This window comes from Phaethon aethereus, assembly GCF_964289735.1.
Source record: "Phaethon aethereus genome assembly, chromosome: 15".
Lineage (NCBI taxonomy): Eukaryota > Metazoa > Chordata > Aves > Phaethontiformes > Phaethontidae > Phaethon > Phaethon aethereus.
In genome coordinates, this window is record NC_138591.1 from 16131707 (window position 1) to 16157629 (window position 25923).

Genomic DNA, 25923 nt, shown 5'->3' on the forward strand with positions numbered 1-25923 from the left:
GTGGGGTCGCTCATCTTTAGCTGAGTGAGCTTGAGCTCCGTCTGCATTTTAAGCTGCCCTGAGCCTCCTCTGCCCCCGGGCCTCGTCGCAGGAGACGGCTCCTTCCAGCCGGTGACACGTTTACTGCGGGAGAAGACGCCCCGTCCCCAGCCCCGCACCCCCGCGGCCACAGCGGGCCCCCTCCCTCCGCTTCGCCGCGGGCCCGCGGCCGGGCCGGGGCCGCTCAGTCCCGCCACCGGTGCCCGCACTGCGCGTTGCAGCACTTGTAGAAGGTGGTCATGGGCTCGTCGGCCGAGCGCGTCTGGATCTGCATGAAGTAGGCGCGGGGGTGCTCGCACTTGGGGCACGGCTCTGCGGGGCGAGACGCGGCGCCGTCAGGCCCGGCCCGGCCCCGCCCGGCCCGGCCCCCGCGCCGCGCCCCGGCCCTACCTGCGGTGGAGTCCACGTTCTCCCAGGCGGCGGCGCCGCCGAGCACGTCGTCCACCTCCTTCAGCCGCGGGTATTTCCTGCTCGTCACCTGCGGGACGCAACGGTCAGGGCCCCCGCGCCGCGCGCACCCCCGGCCCCGCACCCCCCACCCCGCCGCTCCCCGCACCTTCCGCGTGACGTTGCGCACGTAGGGGCAGGTGGTGCAGGCGAAGCGGTGGCAGCGCGGCCCCTCCTCGGCCACCAGCACGTTGCCGCAGGCCGGGCAGAAGAGCAGCATCGCGGGTTCCGCGGCACCGCCCGCCCCTTCCGGCGCGGCGGTGGCGGCGATGGCGGCCGAGGCGGAGGAGGAGCTGGCGCACGCCGAGGTGCTGGAGCTCTTCCAGGCGGCGCTGGCGCGGCTGGTGCAGGACCCGCTGCTCTGCGACCTCCCGCCGCAGGTGGGGCCGGGGGCGGCGAGGGCCGGGCCGGGGGCAGGGCCGGCGGCGGGGCTCAGGCCCGCCTCGCTCGGCTGTCGCGGCCGTGCCGCCCGCAGGTGACGGCGGAGGAGATCGGCTCGCAGGTGGCGCTGGAGCACGGGCAGGCCATGACGGTGCGCGTCTGCAAGGCGGACGGCGAGACCATGCGTGCGTACCCGGGCCGGGGGCGGGCGGCGGGGCCGGGCCGGGGCGCTGACGGGGCTCTCCGCTCTCCCCAGCCGTGGTGGTGGTGCAGAACGCGTCGGTGCTGGAGCTGAAGAAGGCGCTGCGGCGGCACGTCCAGCTGCGGCAGGCACGGCAGGGCGGCGTCCAGCACCTCAGCTGGTGAGCGGGACCCTGGGGCCGGGGGGCTCTGGCTGCTCACCCCCACCTTCCTCACGGCCGGCGGTTACTCCCGCCGCTCCCCCTAAGTGTTTTTCTCCTAGGAAATACATATGGAGGACGTACCACCTGACCTACGGCGGAGAGAAACTGGCAGACGACAGAAAGAAGCTGCGAGAGTGAGTGGTCCTGCCTCATCTGGGGGCTGAGCGGCCTCGGAGTCCGCACAGCACCTGCACGGACAGGGCCGACTTTGGACTTTGTGCCCTGGCTCAGACAGGTCCTGCACTTGAAATTGTCTGGCAGCTGGGACCAGCACTGAATATCCCACAGCGGGGGGACAGACTGAGAGGCCATCTGGGGGGCAGGAAGGCCTCGGGTAGTTCTTCGGCTGCAACTGTCCTGTGCCAAGTGCCTTCATCCACTTCAGACCACACCAAGGCACCTGGACCTAACTGCCCCTCGGCTGTCCGTGCCAAACTCCTGCAGAACAGGTTACACTTGCTAAGGTTGTACCTCAGGTATCCTGCAGTGAGAGAACGTGTGAGTGTGAGGGGAACAGAATGCAGAGGCAGCCAGGGATGGTGACATGCACATGAAGCACGTTCGTTCACCTCCAGGGAAACCGGGAGCACTTGAGGAGCAGCTGTGCAGCAGAGGATGGGGCCAGGACACACTATGTGGTGGAGGGGATCCAGAGTGGAAGGGATCTCTGGGAGTCGTGTGGTCCAGCCCTCTGCACAAGCAGGGTCAGCTAGAGCTGGTTGCTCAAGGCTGCATCCAGTTGGCTTTTGAATATCTGAAGACTGGACAACATGTTCCAGTGCTGGGTCACCCTCACAGAGGGCTTGGCAGAGCTGCTGAGGTAGGTAGAAAGGTAGGTTTCCCTGCCCGTTTCCAGGGCAAGGAGGCAGGAGGTGCTTCCGAGCGCTCTAGCTGTTGCGTACAGCAGTGCTGGGTACACCAGCCTGTGTGCAGACCAGCAAGAAAAGCTTGTCTAAAAGTATTAAAAATCTAGCAAGACGGCCCTAAGCAAAGTTGTCCTTGACAGAGCAAGCCATGGGTGACAGATGCTGCATTTAAGGGGGTATTGCAGTTGAAAAGGTGTTAACTTGTCCTGCATTAGAGCACAGCATGTGATCATAGGTGTCCATCTCCCCCTGGGAAAGAGAGAGAAGGCTATAGGATTTCAAAAGTTGTGGTTCCTGGGAAACTGGCATATAACAGCACACTCTCTGTTCAGGTACGGCATCAGAAACCGGGATGAGGTCAGCTTCATAAAGAAGCTTCGAAAGTAACCTGTCAGGTAAGTCCTGAATATCCATTAGGAGCTACCAATCCTTCATCTTCCCTGGGCCTTCGTGTTCAGGCTCGCAGCAGCTGGTGTTGCTGCTCTCCGCTGCCTAACAGCGCATTGCTGAAGGCCCGAGTCTGCATTAGGCTTGTGCCCTGGCTGTGGTCCATTTCCATATCCTGGTTGTGGTGTTTGCGCTTCTCTCAGGGCAGGGAAATGGTAATTCAGCTACTGCAGTTAACATACATCAGGAGTAGCAGCTGCAGCAACATCTTAGTGCTGGCAATGGTGTATCTCTAACCCTACTTTATGTTTAGACTCCGAATCTGCTCCCATGAGGTCCTGAGACTCGTTAGATGCAGTGTTCCTTTGTTTGCTGTTGTGACTGCTTCTAGGACCTTGCTTTCTTTTAGCCTTCTTGAGTGTCTGTAAATCACTGTCAGGAATGTGGCTGGGCATGAACTAAGCCCTAGGAGGATGGAGGTGTCCCTGTGCTGCAGGTGATTACTGTCACCCAGGTCCTTTGGGTCCTTCCATCGTGTGACTGCTCTCCTCTCCAGCTCCTGGCACCCTAGTACCATTCGGAGCACCTGCAGCTGGCAGAGATGTCCCGTGGGTGCGCATAAGTAAATGCGACAAGCAAACACAGCAGCAGTTTTGCTGTTCCACAGTGGGTGCATTTTGAGCCATTTTTCTCCATTGCTGCAAGCTATAAGGAGTTAGGAAAAGGAACCTTAGCATGCATATCCTGTTGACTCCCAGTTTCTCCATTTTCTGGTTTATAGAAACTTGATTCATTGTCTAGTGGTGTCTACTGCCTTCAGAAACAATTTTTGGTGATGATATTTCTGTGCAACTGATGCATTTAAGAACAATTCCAACCCAGGAAGCACTAATAGCATATAATAGTAAATATACATATAAATGTGTATTTACCTGTAACCTGTGGAGACATAATTCTGGCATTATACTGCTCTTTTTAGAAACTTGTGCCCACAAACACAAGATGTGGTCCAGACTCTCAAGCTTAGTCAATTTAAAATTATGTCTGCTTCCCCTCCAACATCTAAAAACACGGTGTCTGAAGAGCAGTGGTAAGAGCAGCTTTTCCAAATGCTTGGTTTTTTGTTGTGCAGCTCCAGCTAGTTGGGTTAGAAGCTGTTAGCTTTGTGACCACAGTAACTTTTTTTTTTTTTTTTTGCTCCTCTTCTTTCACTGCTGCCACATTTGCAACATCCAGTGTAACAAAACATGTGCTCTGACAGAAGCCATCAGCCCCGGTGTGCCTATGACTAGCAAGTCACCTACGGCACCAGCTGATTCCCCTCTGGCCTGTCTCAGTCTGGCAGCGTGGTGATAAGAAAGCCCAGCATACAATAACTATTGTCACTGCCAAATATTTTCTTTCTTTAACAGAGAGAGCAGAGAATCCAGCCCTACCAAGACCCAACTGTGGATTCAGCACGTTCCTGGAGGAAAAGGCTGTAACATTTCAAAGAGAAACAAACGCTAGTTGAAGGGACATTTTCACATGTTTTTTACAGTTGCTATTTGAAATGTCTGCCTCTGAGCTGTATGTGGAGTGTGCTTTCAGTGATTAAAGAGACCCTGTAGTTTTCCGAGGCTTTTAAGGCCCTTATTTCCACCTGCAAATCTGCATCTGCCTGTTTTGGGTGCTAGAAAAGGATTGAGACTACTGGTACATGAAACAGCATAGGTGAGATAAAGTAACAAACATAGCCAGAGACTATGCAGAACAATTAACAGTAGCTAAAACGCTACCTTACCGTTTAATCACCACCTTAGCAGTAGTAAACAACTCTGGTTAAAAATGTAGTATTGAAACTAGTGTAATAAAAATAATGGCAGCAGAAAAGGTTCAATACAATTGAACAAGGCACAAACGTTCCGTTTTCAGAGTCTTCTGAGATAAGGCAAAACACGCCTGCCAAGTGCTAAGGAGACAGTTTAAATTAACCACGGGCAGGGTTAGAAGTGTCATTGGATTAGAGGCTTTGTCCACATGGAACTGGCACAGCAAACGCAAAGACAGTCCATCTCCAGTGCCTGCTCGAGAAGCCAGTCTTTGCCTTTCAGTGGAGCTGTGCGTCCAGGTCGTATTTCTCGCAGAATTTGTCTGTGAATGGTATACAAGTAAGGAACTCGCACCACTCGCACTTGATGGGGTAGAAATAGAACAGAATCACAAGTCCTGAGAAGAGTGCAATGAAGATGAGCTGGAAAACTATAATTTGGCATCGCTTCCTATATAAATCAAACTTCCCAAAGCTAATGTAGGGCAGGAAGGCAAAGGAGAGGAAGAAACCACTGATAAATCCTGAAATATGAGCAAAATTATCAATCCAAGGCAGGAGGCCAAAGGCAAAAAGAAAGAGCACCACAGCCAGCAGCTTGAAGAAAGCCCTCCATGGGCGTGCCAGGATTTGCCAACTCTGGAAGAGCTCCACAAAGAGACAGGCCAGAATCCCAAACTGGGATCCTGCAGGGCCAACCTGCAGAAGAAGAGCATTACAGGTAACATCAGGCACATGCTATCTGCCTGGCTTCTGCAGCCAGCTCCAGGCATCGCAGTTAGTTGTTATTCAACTCCTTACTCAGTGTTTCTTGGGAAAGAGATGCCGCAGCCTGCAACTTTACTCTTCGAATGCCATTAGAAGAATAAACGGGCCCAGTTTGATTTGGCACCAAGGTAGGTATGAGGCCAGCAATCAACCAGGGCAGGCTTTATATTTAAGGAGGGCAGCTCTGGCTTAAGTCACCAGAGGGGAGAAGCCCTTGAAGGCAGTCTCCTGGCTCACCCCACCCACCATGCACTTTTCCTTACTGAAGGACCTGGAAGACAGTCCTCCTGGTCCTGCCACACAGTCTTCTAAAGTGAAGCTGGATAGTCACATCCCATTTCTCCAGCTGTGGCATGTGGACAGGGACAGTCTGTGGGAAAGGTGAGCTCTGCTCTTTGCACCCCTGCCTGCCACTCACATGTGGGGGGTCTCTGGCACCAGCTACAGCCCTCAATTCCCAGCCTGCCAGGCACCCCTCTCCGCCTGTGGTTGGACAACCCCCCAGTCATTATGGGAGGCAGCCTTCTACTGCAGCCAGACAGGGCCAGTCGCTCGGAAAGGCCGGGGTGCACTGGGGGATGTTACTGCTCAGCAGCTAGATGATGGTGTGGTGCCGTCTTCTAGCTACAAATTTGCACCAGGCGCGTGCTGCTGCAGAGATGAGCCCAGCTCTGGTGTCTCTGCCTCTGCCACCGAGGCACAGGCACATAGAGAAGGCTTGTCTTCAGGGCAAGTTAGCAAGACCCTAGTCTGCAGGAGACCCACCTCTGCTCTGTAGGGTAGAAATATTGCACTGGCAAGGTTCCCAGTGATGCCACTGAGCAGGTAGATGATAGAGATGCGATGCCATCCTGCCAACTTCTCTAGGTCCCGCAGGATCGTCATTTGGAAACAGACTGAAACCAGACAGTGCAGGATCCTGCCAAGGTCAGAGTACAGGAGCTGAAGCAGCAGCCACTGAAGTCACCCCTGTGCTTCTGTTCTTTTGCTGAGAGCTCCTGGTCTGGCTTCACCCACGCTTCTAATATCCCTCCCAGCAAACCTCAGCAGGGACAACAGCTGAGCCCTGCCATGTCCCCCAGGGAAGGAACTGCCAGAACAAGCCTCAGATCAACCCCAGGGCTCCCCCACCCAGATAGTGGGAGTTTTACACCTATGCTTACCCAGCATGAAGGAAAAGCGAGAGCCAGAGGCGATAGAACTGGTCAGGGACTTCTGGATTTAGGAAAGGGAGGAGTCCACAGACATCATCCATGCAGTGCACCTAGGGCAGAAGTGGGGTCATGAGGTGCAGCAGCCAGCATGGCCCTTTACCAAGGCCAGGGCAGAGACTGCAGTCAGCTCTGGAAAGAGGGGCTTTCTTCCTTCTTCTCCACTGTTATCTAGTCCCAACCCAAGCTACACGTGACCCCACCCATTCCCTGTGGCAGCTTTATGCCCTCATTCTTCACCCCAACACATGCACAAGACATCCACGTTTGCTCGCCAGTGGAGCAGGAAGGTTGCATTCTCCCGCTGCTTCCACAGCGGTCCTGCGTTGGGCTTTTGCAGCTGCCAGCCCAAGTCCTAAACTGGTCTCCAAAGAGGGACAGATGCAGCCAGCTCTGCCACTATAGTCTGGATCAGCAACTTCCCCCGGGCTCAGGGTGGCACAGGACACAGGATTCCCACCTACACTGCAGCACAGTTGTCCCCAGATCTTGCCAAGCTGCGAAGAGGAAGAGGAGAGAGAAAGGCAGCCATACAAACCCTCAACCCCACGCTTACCTGAGAACAGAGTGTCGCCTCCTCATGGAAATAGCCCCGCATAAATTCACAGTACTCCCGAGAGGTTATTTCACACCTGGAAGAGGCAGGAGTAATCAAAACAAGGAAGGCACAAGGGACCATCCTGTGCCCTCCCAGGCCACCCACTCCCCTTTGTCTCATCCCAAGTCTACCTATGAGAACTGAAGCCTTCAGCTGCCCCTGACATGCTGTAGCGTCTCTGCAAGAGCTGCACTAACACGTTCCCATTTGAGCCCAGTGCCGCCCTCCACACACCCCTTCTTGCTTCCCTGCCACAGACAAGCCTGAGTCACCTCCACAGACTAACAGGGGCTCCGAAACAGCTGAGCTAGTTACAGCTGAGAAAGAACCACCAGAGCTTGGGGAAGCTGGGGCTGGGGGAGTGTTGTGCCTCTGTAGCTGACAGAGCAGAAAGTGGGGGGTCAAAGAGGGTCCTGGTCGTGATGTTCAGGGACAGAGAAACTGCTTGAGGCAGCACTGATTTCTCTTCCTAACAGGGAAAGCCAGGCCCAAGCACTGGGTAATTACTCAAGCTGAGGAGCAACATGAGGAAGAACAGCATCTTCCTCCCTGGCAAACTCAGCAGGTCGTTTCCCTGACACGTCTGTGAGTGCTGAGGGACTCCAGGTTGGGCCAATGTAGCCTACCAGGACCAAGCTGGTCTTTCCCCAGGAAAAATGCAGAACTCCCTAGCAGAAATATTTAATCCCTTGGGATCCGAGTCCCTCCAAACTGCAGGACCAGTTGAACGAGACAGATACCCTGCCCCCCCAAAGACTCAGGGTGGCTGTTATCTCCTGCTCATCCCAGAGCCCTGCCTCATCTGGGAGACCCGTCACGGCTCCCTGTCCACCTGCCCAGCCCAGTAGGGCTCTGGGCTGTGTGTGAGAAGGACAAGGAGGACAAAAGGCTGCATCTACACCCTCACCCAGCCCCTCCTCATACAGGTAAAACTCTTTACCTTCCTTTGGTCCCAATGCAGCAGGGCCGGCCTGTAATCACGCAGTCCATGTGAAGGTGGTTCGTGTAATTCCCAGCACTGTTTTTTGTGCAGATCTGGAAAATGACAACAAGCTGCAGTCAGACAGCCATGGCTTTGCTTGCCGCCTGGGTAAGGTCAAAACAGCCCCTTGGGAAGAAGCCAGTCCCACAGACATGGGCCTCCCTCTGACAGCAGGATGGTGCCTGACACCCCATCTGCCTGAGCCTCAGTCAACACCTCCTCTCCCCCGAGGGATAAAAACAGCCCCAAGACCGAGTCGGTCAGTCACCATCACTGTTATCCCAGCAGGGTCCAGGGCTTTAGTTGGCACAGGGGAACTCTTGTTGTTTGAGGGCTTTGCGTCTTGGCTAGACAAAGCCAGGGCTGCCCTGATCTGGTGTTTGTGACAACAAGCAGGAGGCTGCACCAGAGACACCCCCCCCTTCCACCAACACAGCTGTGGCTCTGCACAGCGGGATGCAAATGCCATATTCCAGCTGCCCGTACAGGCTCTGTGCCACCAGCAATGCTCACCGGCCATTTGGTGATGTCATCTGGCCACTCATGCGGCTCCATCGAGGCTGGCTGCTCACACACCCTGCAGCAACAGAAAAGCAGAGATCAACCCGAGAAATAACTTTCCCCGGCACCAGGCGGGATCCCCCAGGGAGCCACCACCGCTGCCCCTGTCCCCAGGCTGCGGTCCCACAGCTCCCCTCTGTCCCTCGCAAGGGGCTGGTGACATGCTACATCAGATCAGCCAAGGCTGTGCAGATCAAAGCTGCAGCCTCCTTCCAGCGAGCAGAGATCACAGCTTGAGCACAAAGGCAGCCGTCCGAGAGCACGCAGCTGCCCAGCAGTTCGCTGGCTCTTTTCCGGGTAGACACAACCCCAAAGGTGGGCATTCAGCTCGTCTCAGCTCTACATCAGCCCACGGCGACAGAGGGCAAAGGTGTGCCGTGGCACCCAGCAGCTGGCAGGGCTCTGGGGCAGAAGCGTGCTGCAACGCTCCCCAAGAAGGGAGCCTGTGTGGGGGGAGCGGGTGAGGAGGGGGAGAGGGATGAGGAAGGCACCCACAGCTCACAACAAGCCACAGTGCAGGTGGGCAGCCAACAACAATGGAGACTAGGGGCAGGCGGAAATACTATCATGCTATGCCTCAGCCTCCCCTGCAGCCGTTGGGGCAGGTAGGGACATCACTGTCCCCATGTCCCTTGGTCTGCAGAGCAGCTGCTGTCCCATCCCGCAACCGACTGGCCTGGGACTCCATGCCTCTCTGACTCTACTGTCACAGCAGCCCTGTCCCCCCAGGATGGCAGCTGGGCTAGGCAGGACCTACCTGGGGTCCTGATGACAAACGGACCCAAACTGCCTCTTGCTTCCTGCCAGCATTGGTGTGCTGGGGTGATGGGGCCACTTCACCCACACGGCCAGCGTGGACTGCAGGAGAGAGGAGAGGTGTCACCGTGAAGCCCAGGGTGCGAGAAGCACCAACAGAAGTGGCCCTGAGCCTGCAGGGACAGCACAAAAGAGGCCACCACACTCACTGAGCATTCCTCCTCCGAGGTCTGCACGCAGCCCGACTTGTCGTTCCGCACACAGCAAGCCGAGTGCTTCTCCTTCTCCCGCTTGGCGCTGATGAAGCTGTGCACTTGCTGGTCCTGCCTCATGCATGGTGAGAACTTGGCCCCTAGGTGGATCAGGGCCTCCTGGCAGAGATGGAAACACTCAGCTCAGCTGAGGGGCAGGCAATGACTGCCCGGGGCAGAGCAGGCTGGGGGAACTGCGAGGGATAACCCCTATCAGGATTCAAGGGACCAGGGACAAGTCCTGCATGATGAAGCCCAGCACACATCACGCATACTCTCAATATTTGCTTTCAAGAAGGCAAGCCCAGAACAAAAGTTCGGGGATTTCCTTGGCCATGGCCCCAGAAACTCCAGCGCTACGCCCAGGAAAGGAAGCTTTAGGACAAAACCAGTCTTTCCTGGGGGAATGGCATCAGGAAAGCTATCGCACACCATACAACTCCTGCATTTTCTCTAGCCCCATGCTTGGCTTTGTAGGAGCAGAGTGCAAAGCAGGAGCACCAAGGTCCATCCCCGCCTCCAGGTAGCCCATTCTGCAGGGTGGTTGGGGCCAGGAGCACTGCTGTGCCCTGTCAGGGAAGGCAGGGCCCCATGTGAAGTCCAACCGATGGCAGCTGCTAGCACCAAGCAGCTGAGGGCTCCAGTCCCTGGGGTGGCATGGCTGCATGTCACCCATCAGCCCACCGACAGTCCCAGCCTGTGGCACTCACTGAGCTGGGGCCGATCCAGAAGTTTTCCTGCTGAACATATTTGACGTTTTCATAAACCCCTCTGTTCCGCAAGACCTGCAAGGAGAGAAAGCGAGAGCCTCGTGAGCTCCTGCCCACAGGGTCAGCAGGGCAAGCGGCAGGGGCTGGTGAAAACAGCACCGAGGATGAACAGAAATCCCCACAGCCAGTGACTGGGCACGCAGTTCTCTCTAACTGGTCTTTTGCAGGATCACAGGTAAACCCCCACCAAGGCGTGGGCACCTTCATCTTAAGATTTCCTTTTAAAAGTCTATCTCTGCTACTTCAACTTCCAACAAATACCAGGGCCTGGAGACCTGGGAGTGGCTTGAGAGCCTGCAGAAGGTGTCGTACAGCTCAAGCATAAGCAGCACCTGCTGGCAGGGCCGGCCTCGGTGCTGGTGACAGTGCTCTAAAAGCTGTCAGACACGTAGGTGAGAAGCTCCCCAGGGCATCCCCTGCATGGAGCTGGGACACGGCCATAGAGATATCTACCTCAGAGACCTTTGACAACATGTGGGAAGGCTACAAACAGCTTCAAGATCAGCTCTCAAAGTCAGACAGGTCAGTTTTGCTCCTGGCAGAAGCAAAAGCCCACAACTGTTGCAAAAATTTAACTTGGGTTTGAAAGATTTCCCTGCCATGAGCATCCTTCTGGTCGCCACCAGGAGGGGAACAAGCTGTTTGAAAGGGCTCCCAGCACAGACGCAACCAGAGCCTGCAAAGAGCCTGCCATCCTTTGTACCAGATCTAAGTTGATGTCGAGAACAATGTGGCTGCAGGAGAGAGGAGGTGGCGCAGGGGCTCACAGAGATGCTGCAGGCAGCCCCCCAATGCTGGACACCCAGCGTCCAGCCATCAAGGCCTTCAGGCAAGTAGCCAACACGCTGAAGACTATGACACAAAAGCCAGCAACTGAACAGTGAGACACAATCACACTCCAGGCAAGTCAGGGGGACTTACTTACTGAATCAACAGTTTCATGTTGTGAGAACCCCACAGGGGCAATGCCATAGATGCACACAGCCAGGATGGTGATGAGTGAATGCACAAAGGTGACCCAGTAAGTAAAGAAAGGCCTGGATGGAGGGAAGAGAAGATCAGAGGCAGAAACCTAGACATATTACCTCTACTCACAAAACACAGGAGAAAAGCTGCTGTTTTTCTCCCAGGAACCTTGGCAGAATCTGGGGTACAGGGCCAGGATCACCAAGGGATGCACAAGACTGGAGGCAATAACCTGGAGGTCATAACCTGGAGGTCTTGCTGGCAAAGAGCCCCTGTTTACTCTGACTCCCCCATTACACTGGGCAAGCCACCCTTTTCCCAAGAAAACATCCATGAGAACACAAAAGCCTGATGCCAAAGTGTGCTGTGTGTCTGAAAGAATGACTTTAGGGGAATGATCAGAGGCAGGGATACCTGAGCCTTCCGGGGGGGGGGGTCTGCAGTCCCTCCAGGTAGCAGAGATAACAGACACCCAAAACAACGTGAGGAGCAGGGTGAGCTCCCAGCACACAACGATACTAACCTGCTGCTGTCTGCTGCAGTTTGCACCACACTTCAGGGACACAGACTTACAGGTCTTAGCAGCAGGTTTCACCCAACCAGCCCGAGGCTGACCCAAGTCACCAGGGGGCAACAGCTATCACTCACTCGCTGGTTTTGTTGGGACCCCTTCTATGACTGCACCTCTCACCTGTGATCATCCATGTCCTCAATCTGCCGCTTGACATAGCTGTCGATGCGCTTGCGGTATGTACGGTTTGTCAGCTTCCCCACCATACCCAGGCCGTACGGCCTCTTCTCCTTGGCGAAGAGTTTCCTGACAGGTACGGCGATGCGCTGGCCACGCTTCTGCGGGCTCACACTCACCACCTCCTGCCGCAAGCGGACCTTGGGCTGCGCCAGGGCCCCATCCTTTTGCTTCCTCCAGCCTCGCTCCAGTGGGCTGAAATAAAAAGCAGGACAGCAATGGTTTCCTCCTCCATGGCACAGAAATGGGGACCAGCCCTTCCCTGGTCTTCGGTGGCAGCCGATCCCCCGTCTGTCCCACCAGCAGCTGACGGCAGTCAAGGTGCCCTCAAGTGGAAGCTGTATTTCAAAGGGTTACGCAAGGCCGGTTGATAAGAGCACAGGACTACATGCAGAAGGTGCCACAAGGCAGCTGCGCCAAGCTAAGCCCCACTGACAAGAGGCTCTCAAGGTTTTAAAGAAGTGTTTCAGCAACAGGCTAAAATGGGGAGGCTGCAGCTGGGCACATCTGCAGCCTCACGCATGCCTATTTCCTCCTCTACTTCATTCCTCTTACTCTGCTCTCTGCTACGAAATGGAAGTGTCGTTTAGCCCAGCAGTGGAAATCCCCACCCTTGAAGCACTTTACTGTGATCGGACTGGCAAATCAAACCCCCGTGCCCACCAATTGAAAAGGAGAAGAGCAGGAATCCAAGCAGCTTCCCAGGCCAAGACAGCGACGCTGTCACATGCTGCAAGCTGTGCCAGTTACCTCTCACAATCCATCTTCCATTCCTCCCTTTATTTGCACTGATGCATGCATTTTTTGGGGAGAACAACAAAACCAGGCTTCAACAACACAATAAAAATCCCAAGCATCACTGTCTAAAGGATGTTTTTTTCACCAAAACAGAGTATGCGACGAAGGGTGCACAAGCCACTGGTGAGTAACTCCTGCTTTGTAAGTCTCCGTCGTATTCAGATGGTTTTGTACTACTTTGCTCTTGAACGGCAGTCTGGCGGTCAGGTCTGCAGCATTCAGACCCTGACCAAAAAAAACAACCACTACCTACCATTTCACCCTTGCTCACTGCCTAGCGCTGTAGTAGGCATGTTCCTGACGTGCACGCTAGTCTAGGTTACCTCCTCTGGCTTCCTGAATGTCCCCCTCTGCACAAAGACAGTGGTTGTCAGAAGTAGTCAAAGAAATCAGCTGACAAACTTTCTTCTGAAACATCACCAGAGCACCTTGGAGAGATCATGACAGCTCTGAAGTATGGACAAACAACAGGATGAGGGAGAACCTGAACCTCATTAGCCAGAAACACTGCTGTGAAACTTCAGCTATTTTCAGTATTGGACCTTGCAGAAGCAGCATTTTTAAAGCTGAAAGTCCCTATTTCCCCTTGGGAAGTCCTTCTCCAACAGCAAGTGCAGATTCCACTGCAGCCTGCTCTCGCCCCAAGAGTTCAAGTGGTTTCTGTGTTACGGACACACTGTTTCTCACTATTTCCGGTGCTGGGCTATCAGCCTATGCCAAAATAAACACCTGGCCACCTAAAAGGACTCCCAACTGATTCTGATAACAGCTCTCTAAAGTGTGAAAGAAATGTATTTTCCTCAATAAATAAAACCATTTAAGGAGATCTAAATGGAGCCAAGACGACTGAGACCATCCCAGAGGAGTGACAACAAACTCCCACCACTTATGTTAAGACTGAGTCAAGTTCTTGGAAACACTTGAAGGGAAAGCAGCAACACAGCAAGATGGGCCATGAGCAGCAGAACCACAACAAGGACCTCCCTGTCTGCTCCATGTTCACACCCAGAGCTCTCTGCTGGGGTGAGCTGCCAGCTAAGCTAGAGCTGACTCGGAAACGACACAGAGAAATTACTCAGTACCAGTTACTCAGGTGGAAAAAATCTAGGCATACAGTACAGTACCACCCACATATTTGTGGGGCTCTCAGCATCAGTGCCACACCTTTCCCTCGTTTCGAGTGAGGAATGTAGCCCAGCTCGACACTCAACAATGCTTCACACTGCTCCTTGGAGCAAGACAACAGTTCCTGGTGACTGTGGCAATGGCAACAGCCTTCTCATCTTTGCTATGTTCTCCATAGCTGAAGGCGGGGCCCCCAGCATCCTCACAGCTGATTTAAACTGTCTTCTGTTTCCTCAAGGCATGATACAGTCTCCGAAACACACCACGTGAGGCTGGAAGTTGCTGGGGAGACTGCACAAGTGGCCTCAGAGTCACCTTTCACATGCATGGGTATCTGGGGCAGGAGGTCTTACACTGGGTTTAAAGAAAACCCATCACTGCAATGCTCTTTGAGCTCTGCGCCAAGCACCCACAGCACTTCCTCCATGCAGAAGGTCCCACTCTGAATGGGTTGGACCACCCCATGTTAGGCTTTGGCAGCTTCCAGGAAGATACTCACAGTAGCAAGTGGCTTCTTTCAAGCTCATTTTTGTCCAAGGCACCTCCTGTGAGGTCTGTCTGATCCAGAGGTTTCACCTCAGCATCTTTGATTGCAGCTTCTGATGGCGACTCGAACACTTCATCCGGGTAAGTAGAGAGCTCCTCATGAAGGACTCCTTCCTGGGCAGAGAAACAGAAGTCCCATCAGAAGAAGCCAACATCCTATTTCAGACACCAGCCCTAGCAGAAGGCAGTGCTGCTCTCTGCCACACATAGTCCTGCCAGGCCTAGAGTCTTGCACTGCCTCTGGGGCCAGTACCGCTCCAGAGCCCTGCCCCTCACCCGAGCGAAGAAAGAAGTGTCAAGCTCATCTGGAAAATCCACCGTGTCCTCCTCCAGGAAACTTGCTGGGGTGAAGCTGCGCCTCTGAGCTCTCCTCAGGGTGCTGTCCTTCACAGAGCGCCCCTGTAGCCAGAGAGAGTGGCATCGAGTCACCGCCAGGAACCTGAACCCCAGGTACATGCAGGGCCACCCCAGCCAGCACACAGGGAGCCCAAGCTGGTTCACGCTTGCGTGTGGAGAACAGCAGACCTGCTGATGTGTGACACCTTTCCGGTGAGACTCACAGGTGTTACCCCACTTCTCAATCCACGGTGCCCATCTCCCATGCAGGTGAGGCTTGCAACATGCTCCTCTACCACGCAGTGTACAAGGTCTCTGACCAAACTGCAGTGATAACTGGTACTGGACGCAGCAAAGAGATCACTGGGCCCAGGAGAGCAGACATGCGTCAGGATGAAGGGACTTGCATAGTAGGAGCCTCAGGTACTTCTGCTCTTCCATGACAGCCAACCAGGTGCAGACGGACCACCCAGAGGTCTAGGCAGCCCAAATCGGACCTGCTGGAATGCTCTGAGGCTGCTGGCCATGGGAATCAAAGCCCCCAGGCCAATAAAGAGAAAGCAAGACCTGTACCAAAACCTAGACATCATCCCTGCTTCTTGCAAGTCCTGCCTCCTAGACACATGGCTGAAATAGAACAGGAGATGGCTTGGCTTCTTCCCCTCCATCGCTGCTCTCCCCCTCCTCCCTGCTCAACAGCTCCTTCCCTCTCGCCCTTCTCCCAGGGCAGAAACCCATCCTGCTACCAGACTGGTCCCTGCCCTCCCACAGACAGTACAGTACCTTCACCAAAGCTGCAGCTGCTCGGAAACTCATTTTGGCAACAGACTCCCGTTTCCGCCGTCGTGGGAGGCGATTGAACCCCGAGCGCGAGCTGGTGAAGGAGCAGAGCGATGTGGCGCCTGGTGTGATCGGCGTGTGTGGGATGCTGCAGCCATCATTGTCATCAGCCATGCGGAAAGCTCGGCCACGGGCCAAGGGGTCTATGATCTGCCAAGAGAAGCAGCCCATCAGTCCATTTGCCCACAAACCCTTCCCTACTAAACCCTCCTCCCTCCAAGCAAACATCTTGAGACCATGACAGTGGCCTGGGCCCTGGGATTGTCCTAGAACCAGACAGGACAAGCAATTCTACAATAGGGAGACACGGAATAACTTGCTGCAAGATAAACTCTACTTGTAAGCCTCAAATCTAAGTCCTCAAACTTCTCCCGCTGCCCCCTTTTCTTTTTTTCTTTTTTCTTTTTTTTTTGTTTTGTTGATATTGACTGTTTTCACCCAGAATGTTGCTGATGTTCACAGCAGACTCCAAATCTCCTTCAGCCCTTCCTAAGCTCTTGATTTCATTCATCTCCTTTGTCAGTGAGCTCTACAGTCAGAGAACATGCTATCTGAACAGGAGTTTGAGAAATCCCTGAAAACAGCCATGCTTTCTCCAGCTAGTTTCCTTTCCGATACTGGGCAGCCCAGGACTTAAACAGTATGTTGTTGAAGCTTAACTGTATATTTACATCTGCCTCCATTAATTAAGTTATAACAGCTGGAAAAAGCAGGCAAGCTTCCGGGAGCTGCAAGCCATTCTTCAGGACTCTTCAGGCCAAAGCTCTCATTTCGTCCAAACATACAAATCAACCTAATGAAAATACTGCCTTCAGCTACAAACCTTGCCTCTGTCCTTACATCATCACAGCTGTGGTTTCCATAAGACTTCTATGCTTTATCCTAATGTTTTACGAGCTTTTTAAAATCCACAGCTGCACACTCAGCAGGAAGCTTTATGGGCTTACACCTACTGATACTATGTTCTGATTTAATGTAGCCCACAGAGCACAACAATATCTCTGAGTCTCCCGTGACCAAAGACTAACTGCAAGACACTAACAGCTAGTGAAAAAACAGGAAAGAGCACAACAAGGTGAAACTTCATTGAGAGATGCACGATGTTCTCCTCTGCTTCAATGATGCAGCCAGGCTTCAGGTCACGGACTAACCTGCTTTGGAAGGAGTTTGTTGCCCCACTTGCCAAGGTTGCAGGGGCGCTCACTGACGCACAGTAATCAACCACATCGACTACTATTGCTGAATGGAGCAAAGGGAAGAGCTGTGATATTGTAGGTTAGTTCTAAAGTGCTGGTAACTGGATGTGCTTGACTGGGTCTTCTCCCCTGGGGTTACACTTGAAGGTAGCAAGGCGGGGGCCCTTTGCAGGCACTCAAAACCATTTCTGAGGACCCATAAGAACAGCTGTAGTACTGCTGATGCAAGAGACACTTTTCAAAGTCCTAAAACATAACCAGTTTTCTAGGAGGACAGTAGCTGTGCTACTGCCTGCATTCTGCTTGGGATAAGGATCCACTAGGCAATTGTCCTGAATGATACCAGGCCTGTTACTGTATATTTGGGTCCTGGATACTGGCCACTCTGTATACAACAGGATTTTCTCCTTGCAAAATGGCAGCAAAGAGCCAAAGCTGAGAGCTCTTGGACATGCTGCACACATCTAATCACCACCATAGTCACAACATGACAAACACAGCTCTGAGCCTACCACTGAAACAGCTGATGGATCTCAGCCAGCGAGGCTGGAGAGAGGCTGCTGAAGGAGCGACTCTGCCAAACTGTATCTGAGACTTCAGAAGCGTTTGAGCATGGAGCCCAGACATGTTCAGGCAGAACTAAGCCCGCACATAGGTCACAGCTGCCAAAGTGGTAAAGACACTGAGCAGGAAGCTCACGATGGCCTTGACTCTGTCCCAGGTTACTCACCTTTTGCATGCCCAGCTGGCATGGTCCGACATAGAGCGGAGGAGGAGTCTCTGTGCTTGTCAGAGAAATATTGTCCTGACTGGGCAAGTCCATTTCCCGGATGACCTGAGGTTTCAGCTTCCCGTACCGCAAGCTGCAGTGGCGGAGGCTCTTTCTCTGCCATTTCTGAGTAGCGTCGCTGTCTTTGCTCACCCCAAACCAGTCCGCTGTGCCTCTGAAAGATGCCAGCATACAAGTGCACAGAAGCATTATGTTTTCTTGGATTATGCACATGAAAAGACAAAAACCCTGGTGGTCACTTCCAGCCCACCCCAATTCAAAGGCAGGCAGAACTCTTCCCCACGAGCATTTCGTAGCCTGTCCTCAGCTGGGTTTAGCAACCCGACAGATGCTAGCCAGATATGTTCAACCCTCAACAGCATTCTGTCTCTTAAGACAGAAGAAAAACGACAGAAGAGATTCATTGTGTGTAAAAGACAGTTGGTTCTGAGTTTTCCTAAAAAGAAAGAAGAAGAGATGGAACAGAAATTCAGAAGAGAACTTGGTGAAAGGATTTTTTTTATTTAAAAACCATGTATTGAGAACACTTACCATCTGCAGGCCAGCTCTAGGTCCCCATTGTGGGACTGTACTGTTTCATGGCTCTGTAGGTTCTCTCCCAGCCTCCCCCCACACTCCCATGATACGCTTAACTTCTCCACCTCATGCTGCAGGATGTCCATCCTCTTCAAAGGTAACATTAATGGCAAGTGTTTTCTATGGTCCTTATCTCTACTTAGGCAGACACACAAATCTCTCAACTTCTGGTTGCACGAGTAGGAGCAGGAGGTTGCAGCCACAAGGTAGGTTTGCCGCCAAGTGGCTGCTGTCACGGAAGAGAACTGGATGAGAAGCAAAATCCCAAGGAAGGCGGAGAGGGATTGGGATAAGTCAGACTAACAACCTACTTCAAATACTGCAGGACAGCTGGCACCTTAAACCTACAAAGACCACTGCCAAGCCTTTCCACTGTGATTAATCCTACCTCTGAAGGTGACAAGCTGTGTCAGCCTACAGTTGTCTTGACCCAGGTGTCGAAACCTGAAAGTCCTTCCAAGCCAAACCCAAAACCCTGGCCTCAGGTGCCCTGCTCAGGGGCAGGATTTCTAGCTGCTGAGAAGCAAGACCTCACAGATCACAAAGGGAGTTTTAAAACACTGGAGTAAAGGCTGCATTAAATCTAGAATTAGGTCACACAGAGGAACCGAGTCAGTGCACTGGAGACAGGAAACTAGTCTGGTGTTTTGCACCCTACCAAGCAAAGATACCATCAACCAACAGGTGAAGGTGTCCTGCTACCATGTAAAAAGATGTGAATTTGAAACCCACCGCCTCTCCAGCTAAAACCTCCAGACACAAACCACCACATGTTGCCCTCAGCCTTCCCTATTCTCCCAACGATCCAGAACAGACTCTTCAGAGGGCACGAGGTCAAGCAGGCCATTGCTAGATCTCACCTGACCTCACTGACCCAAATGTCTCCAAATGCCTCCAGCAAGTCAAGAGGGGCCAGACCTCAGAGACAGGTCTGGGAGCACTGCTCTGCTCCCACGGACCCACATCTCATCAGAGCAATCTTTGCCCCCATCCAGAGTGGAAGGGCCTAGGGTCAGCACCTGGCCTGACAGACTCAAACCAAGCCTATAGCACAGAAGTAATGCTCTGGCCATGCAAATGCACAGGCACAACACACATCAAAGTCTTACAACTCAGAGGGCTTCTCATAGACTGCCATAACCAATATTTCAACACCCGGGTGACAAGCCCATACATGGGGCCACTCTTCAAAGGGAGAGGATAGGGTTGTTTTTGCACATATGAGCCCGTTGATGAATGGCCCACTGCGCCAACAGCAGCACCCCAGAGCCCCCTGAAACTGTGCTCCCGCTAGCCTCGAAGGACAAGCGCCACCACAGCTGTTTTGCACTGCGTGGACCACTCCTGAACTGCCAGAGACCACTACTGGTCCAGGGCCAAGTTAAAGAGCTGTCCTAGTCTCTGATCATAGTCAAGATAGTCCAGTAGAGCTGACTGCAGAATTTAGAGTATCTGGAGCACCCTGGGAAGACACCGAATGACCCTGTTCAGTTGGGGAGCCCCATCAACATCCTACAGACTCCCTAGAGCACTGTAACAACCAACGAACCAACACCAGAGGTCAGCTCTCGGTCTTCTATCTCCTTGAGCTAACCAGCCCTGAAGGCCCAGGATCAAACGCAAGCAGTCACCTAAGGTAGACACAGTGCCAGAGTGGCATTTGGCCAAGGGTAGCAGTGAGGAAGGTAGGACAGGGAAGGAATCCTGGGCATTAGGTCCAGTCCCTGCCATGCACAAAGTCACGTTGTCTGCCCAATTTAAAAGTTTACTGAGCTCCAGTCTCAGGGTGGTGCTCGATGGGCCATTTTGCCCTGGGTTCCTGGAGTGGCTCATCTCCTTGGTGCTAAGTAAATGACGACCTCGACCTCAAAAAGAAGACAGTCACATTTGGATTAGAAAAAAACACAACGTCAACAGGGAAAGGGTAGATGCTCTATTCCATTCACCAGCTTCTGAGCCCCATCTGGACCAACATGACTAGCATCTGTTCGGTGCTGCTACCTCTCCTTCCCTTTCTGTCCCTTTGGGGCCAACATACGTATATGCCGCACGTTGCATTGACGCTAGCAAAGGCAGGCTGTGCTGTGGCTGCCCTGGGGAGATACTCCAGCCACGGTGAACACCGGGAAGTTGACAGCTTGTTAGGAAAGGCAGGAGGGAGGTGAGGCTGGCGGGTGGACAGCTTGTTAGTCCATGCTACTTACTGACAGCTGCCTACATATTTAGTAGGAGTGATCATTGTTTTTTGTTAGGTGCACGCATGAACTTTCTCACTTGCCGCCCATTTGTAGACCTCCTGGCCAACACTGGGAAGGCAATGTGGTCCCAACGACAGTCAGAATCTGCGCAGTTCACAACAGCCCTTGCACACACATGCAGGGGTGGGTTTCACACTCAGTGCTACCAGTACCTGAAAAACGATCGGGGCAGGGACTGCCGCTTTCTCAGGGAACTCCTGCCCACCCGGTGCCCATGAACGGGCAGGGTCTGACTCCTTTGAAACCGTACCTGTCTGCTGCAAAGAAAAGACAGCTGAAGGGAAGGAGCCTGCAGGGCTGTGAAGGGGAGCGCCGACCTGCATCCAACACACCCCCATCTCCTTCCTTAGCCCCACCGGCAGCCGTTATGCTACACTGCACATGACAGCGGACTCCAGCCAAGAGCATGGCTCTAAGAGAAACAACCAAACTTAGGCCACACGACACTATCTTTGAACCCACTTTGAACAGGGAGGCTGCTGAATCCCTTTGGTGCATCTGCATACGTCTCCCAATCCTCTTAAAGACAGCAGGGATGCTACAGTCCCCCTTGTACCACCAGACCTCTGTGATCTACCTTCTTCTGCCCAGTCACCCAGCTACAGATCCCACTGGCTGGCTCTGGACACTGGAGCAATGAAATTATGGAGGCATCAGCAGGCCAAGATATGTTCTGCTCAGATACAGGTGTCTGATGCCCCTAGAAGTGCCCTGGGCCCATTGTGGTTGATGCTGCAGGATCTCACCTTGGGCGTAAGTCTATCTTGCCACAATTGCTGCCTCACGTGGACCTCTCTGACACCCTGGGAGACTGGAAATGGTGTTAGATGCCTACACTCAGGCAACTGAATCACTCCCATGTCATGTTCTGGACCACAGACGCTTGACCTTAGGCTCACACTTGACCTGTGTCGTCCAAGCCCCAGGGAATAGGATGGTGTAGAGTCCTGCTGCTAGAACAGTTTCACATCCAGTGCATCCTGGGGGCTGTGTTAAGCAGAATACCTGGAAGTCAGCCTCCCTGGACTCACAAAACAAATGCCCAAGACATCTTTATGGATGCATGGTCTACAATTCTCCATTGCATCCCTAGCTCTGCTGTACAGAGCCCAGGTTTTTAGATTTTTCCTTGGTACTTTCCAGTTCCCTGTCCTTTTTTTCTGATACACTTATTTCATGCTGTTATTGCTACTGTCGCATCATGTGTGCATCTCCCGCAGTTCTGCTCCTTGTAAAGTCCTTCCCACTGCTGCACTCACTTTCTTACCTACATCCCACAGCGCTCTGCTAAAACCACCTGCAAGCTGCAAGTCCTCCAGGAGGAAGAGACTTGGTGACACCTCATGCTGCACAACAGCCGGTGTGAAGACAACTCAGCACTGCAAAATAGCATCAACCCCACACACATACTCTGAGCAGGAGACTCCCCCTCATCCTTGACATGCTGTTGCCCAATTGTCCTGGCAAGGGTGGGATGAGGGCAGGGAGGTGAGGGAAGAGGCAGTCTAGGTGTGCAAGGACAGCCTCAGGCAGGCCCAGAAGCTGCCCACAGCCCTGAAAAGAACAGACACGGCTTCATGGCTCAGCCCTCCCAACTTTACAAGAAGCGGGATCAGAGAGAGCTGCTGCGGAAGAGCTTCACCAACAAGGCAGCTGGGGAACGTCTGAGGGAAAGGAAAACAGTGTGTGGGAGGTCAGTCTCTCCCATAGCTGGAAAGTTGCTCCTTTGTGAGTGGGCAAAGCCTGGCTTGGCTGGAAGTGCCCCTGATCTGTGGAGCTCCAGGGATGCTCTTGGGATCCGGGCAGGCCTGACACGCTGCCAGGGACACAAGCCAGACATCTCAGGAGAGCAGCCGGGAGAGTCACCCCCTTTGCAGAAACTTGGATAAGCCCTTGCCATGAGGAGGGAAGGAGCATCCAGCTGTGTGGCCATGTCTTAGAGACCCCTGGATCGTGGGGATGAATGACAACCCTCTGTACAGGCGTGGGGGACAGGACTGCAGCAGCCTCTCCCTACTCTCCATCACCCCCCATAGCCATCTCAAGGACCTGCCAGGAGTTAGAGACAGCAGACAAGCTGCCGAGAGCCGTGGCGTGCTCAGGATGGGCTTCTGCCTCCCCCAGCAATCACACACTCTCAGATACCACACCAAAGCAAGCCCAGCACACCACATCATAAAGTCTCAGCTAAACATCAAGGCCTGAGGTATCCTGGTACTTAGAAGCAGCCAGCTCCCTGGGGCATGGGGGCAGTCAAAATTTGCCTCTAAATGGCAGGAACCATTCATTGGCCTAGTCACCACAATCCTCCTCCCAGGACTTGTCTCCTCACTCACTGAAGACAGGCTATATAGCACCACTGGGCTTATATATTGGGGACCTACCTACATTCACCCTATTCTGCAACCTCATGATAGATGACAAGGGAGATAACCTAATCCTGCTGTGACAGCACACCACTTAAGTGCCAGGCAATGGGACAAGCAGAGGAGCATAAATCCACAAGAAAAGGATAGCAATGGATGGCAGAATCCACTAAAGCAGGCTCCATAAGCTCAGTGCCTCACCTCTTGATAGTCTGGGTGATTGAGGTCTGCCGTTGTAGCACCGGTCTCCTCACCTCGTTAGGCAGGGAGGGCATGCGGGTGTTGTCGGCGGGCATGCTCACACTTCGCAGAAAGGCCTGACGTCTTGTTGGCTGCAAAGAAAAGCAGGAGGGGAGTCAGTGTTCTCAGAGTGATGCTCTACAAGGCCAGTCAGGTTGTGAAACATTTAGTTACCAATTCAACAGCTGCCCAACACCCCAACCACAAGCTGGGTGCATGCAGTTGGGCAGCAAAATCAGGCTAACAAGAACTGTGTTCATGTTAGCCAGGAATGGCTCTACAGAACAGAACAGTCAGCATCAAGGACACAACATCTGCATGTTGCGGTGGGTCTCAGTTCAGACTGGCTCTAGGCCAGCCCATGGACTGAAGTCCATTTGTAGATGGGTTGTATTACATGAGCTCCTGCAACATATCCTCCTGGCTTTTTTTCTAGCCAGAAGAAACTCCAATCACACACTACTAGACCACTCCACAAGGTGAAGAGAAGCAGAGTAAGTGAGATTTCCTTCATAAGTAACTCTGGATCTGCATTAAAAGCCTGAGAGAACTGTAGGTGGCTCTGTGCTGTAGCTGCTGCCTGGTACAGGCTAAGAAAGCTGGGAAAGCCACATCAGCTTTGTTCATAACCTAATCATCTGGACATGCGGGTCTGAAAGCTCCTGGCATGTCTTGGCTGAATGTCACCTACCAAATACAACACAACTCACCAGACCGTTCTCAGCTCATACAACTGCCTCCCCAGGGCTGCTCTGGATTCATTTTTCATCACCTGGGCAGAGACACCATCCCCCATTTGTAAAATGCAGGATGAACAGACTGTCCCTCTGGCAAGTGAAGCTCTGATCAACGTTTCTCTGGTCAGACATTGTCTCTGCCTGAAGACTATGTGCTACGCCAGCCCCGCTAGCCCAGAAACCTAGTAATTTCCACTAATCTTAACATTTTGATTATGTTTTATGTGAAAACAATGCATAGATACTTAGGCCATAAGCCAAAGGAGCCCATTACGCACTCTTATCCTGCCAGCCTGTGCTGTGCACACCAGACCTCCAGAGAACATCACCTCCACCAGCTTCCATCATAAGTACAGTGTGTCTCCAGAAGGTGCCCAGCTGGACTTAGAGATTTCAGGTAAGAGAACATCCATCAAAGCCTTAAACAAGGGATTTGGAAGGTTTCAACCTGCACTGTTAAAACCCTGCATTCCACTTCTAATCCCTGCAGACTGAACCCTGATCACTTTCCTTCCAAGGGAAGATCAGGACCAAGATTTATCTGCCAGAAGCTGTCACATAACTGAAGTGCATTTTAGTTCCTGGATCAAAGAATGACAAAGAGGCCAGTCCTTGCTATTCCAAGCACAATGTAGGTTCCCTCTTAAGACAAGCTTGCCCTGAACTCCCCTCCCGGGAAGCTGTATAACCCTCCATTTCTCTGATGGCTAAACCGTTCTTTCACATAAGCAACCAAACCCGGGCACTGCACCCCAGCCATGGAGCTGGGCAGTAAGAACACCCCGGCTCTGCCTTCGGTGCAGGTGATCTCTGTTCCCACAGTAAGGAACAGCCAGCAACCATCCTACCCAGGTCTCACCCCTACGTGAGAGTTTTTGGCACCTTGTAGCAGAAATTCCTGTTATTCTTCCTATTCCCAGCACAAATACGGATGTTTTACTCTCATACTTTGCACAGTTCCTATTAACCTATCAACCCATCTCTACTTCACCACGTTTCAATGTTACTTACTTCTCATCCCACATGATTTTCTTATGTTCCTCATGCTGGTAACAGCTTTGTGTTGCCAGTAACTGTTCTTTCTCTGCCGTTACTGACGAGAGCCTGTCATTATCTTGGCTATTCATAAGTCAGATTCATTCCCTGCTCATTTCAGCATGAGCTCCAGTACTTCCAGGCCCTCATGTTTGCCTAGGAGCCCTTCACTCCTCCGGTCCCCTTCAGAAATGCTTGTTTGAATACCTCACTCCCATATCCCCAGCCAGTATGCTTTTCACAGTCCCCACATCCAGTCAGTCACATCCACCGATCTGAGCACATCAGCCACCCACCCGCATCCCTCCCACATCCCCTTCGAGATCATAAATTTACCCGGTGGCTCTGCCCCTTCCGACGTGGCCTCGTGCCCTGCCATCACACGCTGCCTTTCTCTCAGCCAGGACTGCCGGCGACCACAGGCACGCTCTTGGCACAGTGGGGCTCTGCACACCCCCTCCGTGTCCCCGCAGACCCTCCCTCCTGCCCCCAGCCTCTGTACCTGCACAGGCTGGGGCTCTTCTGGCACCGACACGGGCACCGGCACCGGGATGTCCAGTTTCAACCATGGTGGCTTCTTCCGCTGTAAACTGCTCGTGCTGTCGTGTCGCACCTCCGACATCGTCCCACGTTTGTCCTCAGGCCTAGGAGAGGGGAGAAATCAGTCAGGAGCAGGCCAGGCTCATCCCTGACACACCACGTGCCAGCAGGGCCGCGCACAGCGACCTCCTCCAGGCTGTGACTGACGGGACCCCAGCCCCACTTTGGACGACTCCCCAAGCTCCTCATGAGGGTTCAGGCATCCCAGCTTGTGTCTGTGTTGGTCAGCCAGGACCAGACCCTCGGAGGACACGGCGCGTTTCTAAGGCCCGCAGGACCTCGAGCCAGGTGCCAGAGACCGCAGTCACAAGTTTGAAAGTTGCCTCCCATTAAGATTTTTTGCTGAGACTACTGTGAGATCCACATTCCTTAAGATCCAGTCATGAATGAAATCTTAATGAGATCTGGATCCAGTCCAACCAGCAAAGTAACTGCAGTACCAAAAGCCACTGACCTCCCTCTAAAACCAGCTTGTGACTCACACGGGCACCCTTGCCTACCCAAAGCCAAGCACCACACTTTCCTAACTACTACT

At 53.3% G+C, this 25923-nt stretch overlaps 3 protein-coding genes across 3 annotated transcripts; 1 reads left to right on the forward strand and 2 right to left on the reverse strand.

Moving 5' to 3' along the window:
• Positions 1-205: 205 nt before the first annotated feature.
• POLR3K (RNA polymerase III subunit K) lies at positions 206-706 on the reverse strand (the record flags this gene model as incomplete). The annotated part of the gene is made up of 3 exons (XM_082006721.1): positions 206-351; positions 430-517; positions 596-706. 3 exons carry the CDS (start codon positions 704-706, stop codon positions 224-226), a joined length of 327 nt encoding a protein of 108 aa, XP_081862847.1. The 3' UTR covers positions 206-223.
• A 49-nt stretch (positions 707-755) lies between these two features.
• Positions 756-4222, forward strand: SNRNP25 (small nuclear ribonucleoprotein U11/U12 subunit 25; the record flags this gene model as incomplete). Its single annotated transcript, XM_082006719.1, has 6 exons — positions 756-866; positions 962-1052; positions 1124-1229; positions 1331-1405; positions 2470-2532; positions 3937-4222. 5 exons carry the CDS (start codon positions 756-758, stop codon positions 2522-2524), a joined length of 438 nt encoding a protein of 145 aa, XP_081862845.1. The 3' UTR covers positions 2525-2532; positions 3937-4222.
• Positions 4223-4613: 391 nt separating this feature from the next.
• On the reverse strand, positions 4614-25519 carry RHBDF1 (rhomboid 5 homolog 1; the record flags this gene model as incomplete). The annotated part of the gene is made up of 17 exons (XM_082006706.1): positions 25291-25519; positions 22978-23108; positions 17517-17730; positions 15534-15740; positions 14691-14813; positions 14368-14528; positions 11889-12140; positions 11157-11268; positions 10172-10246; positions 9420-9581; positions 9212-9312; positions 8407-8470; positions 7852-7946; positions 6870-6945; positions 6266-6366; positions 5868-6021; positions 4614-5033 (listed from the first exon to the last, which is right to left on the reverse strand). Exons 1-17 carry the CDS (start codon positions 25408-25410, stop codon positions 4614-4616), a joined length of 2568 nt encoding a protein of 855 aa, XP_081862832.1. The 5' UTR covers positions 25411-25519.
• Between the last annotated feature and the right edge of the window lie 404 nt (positions 25520-25923).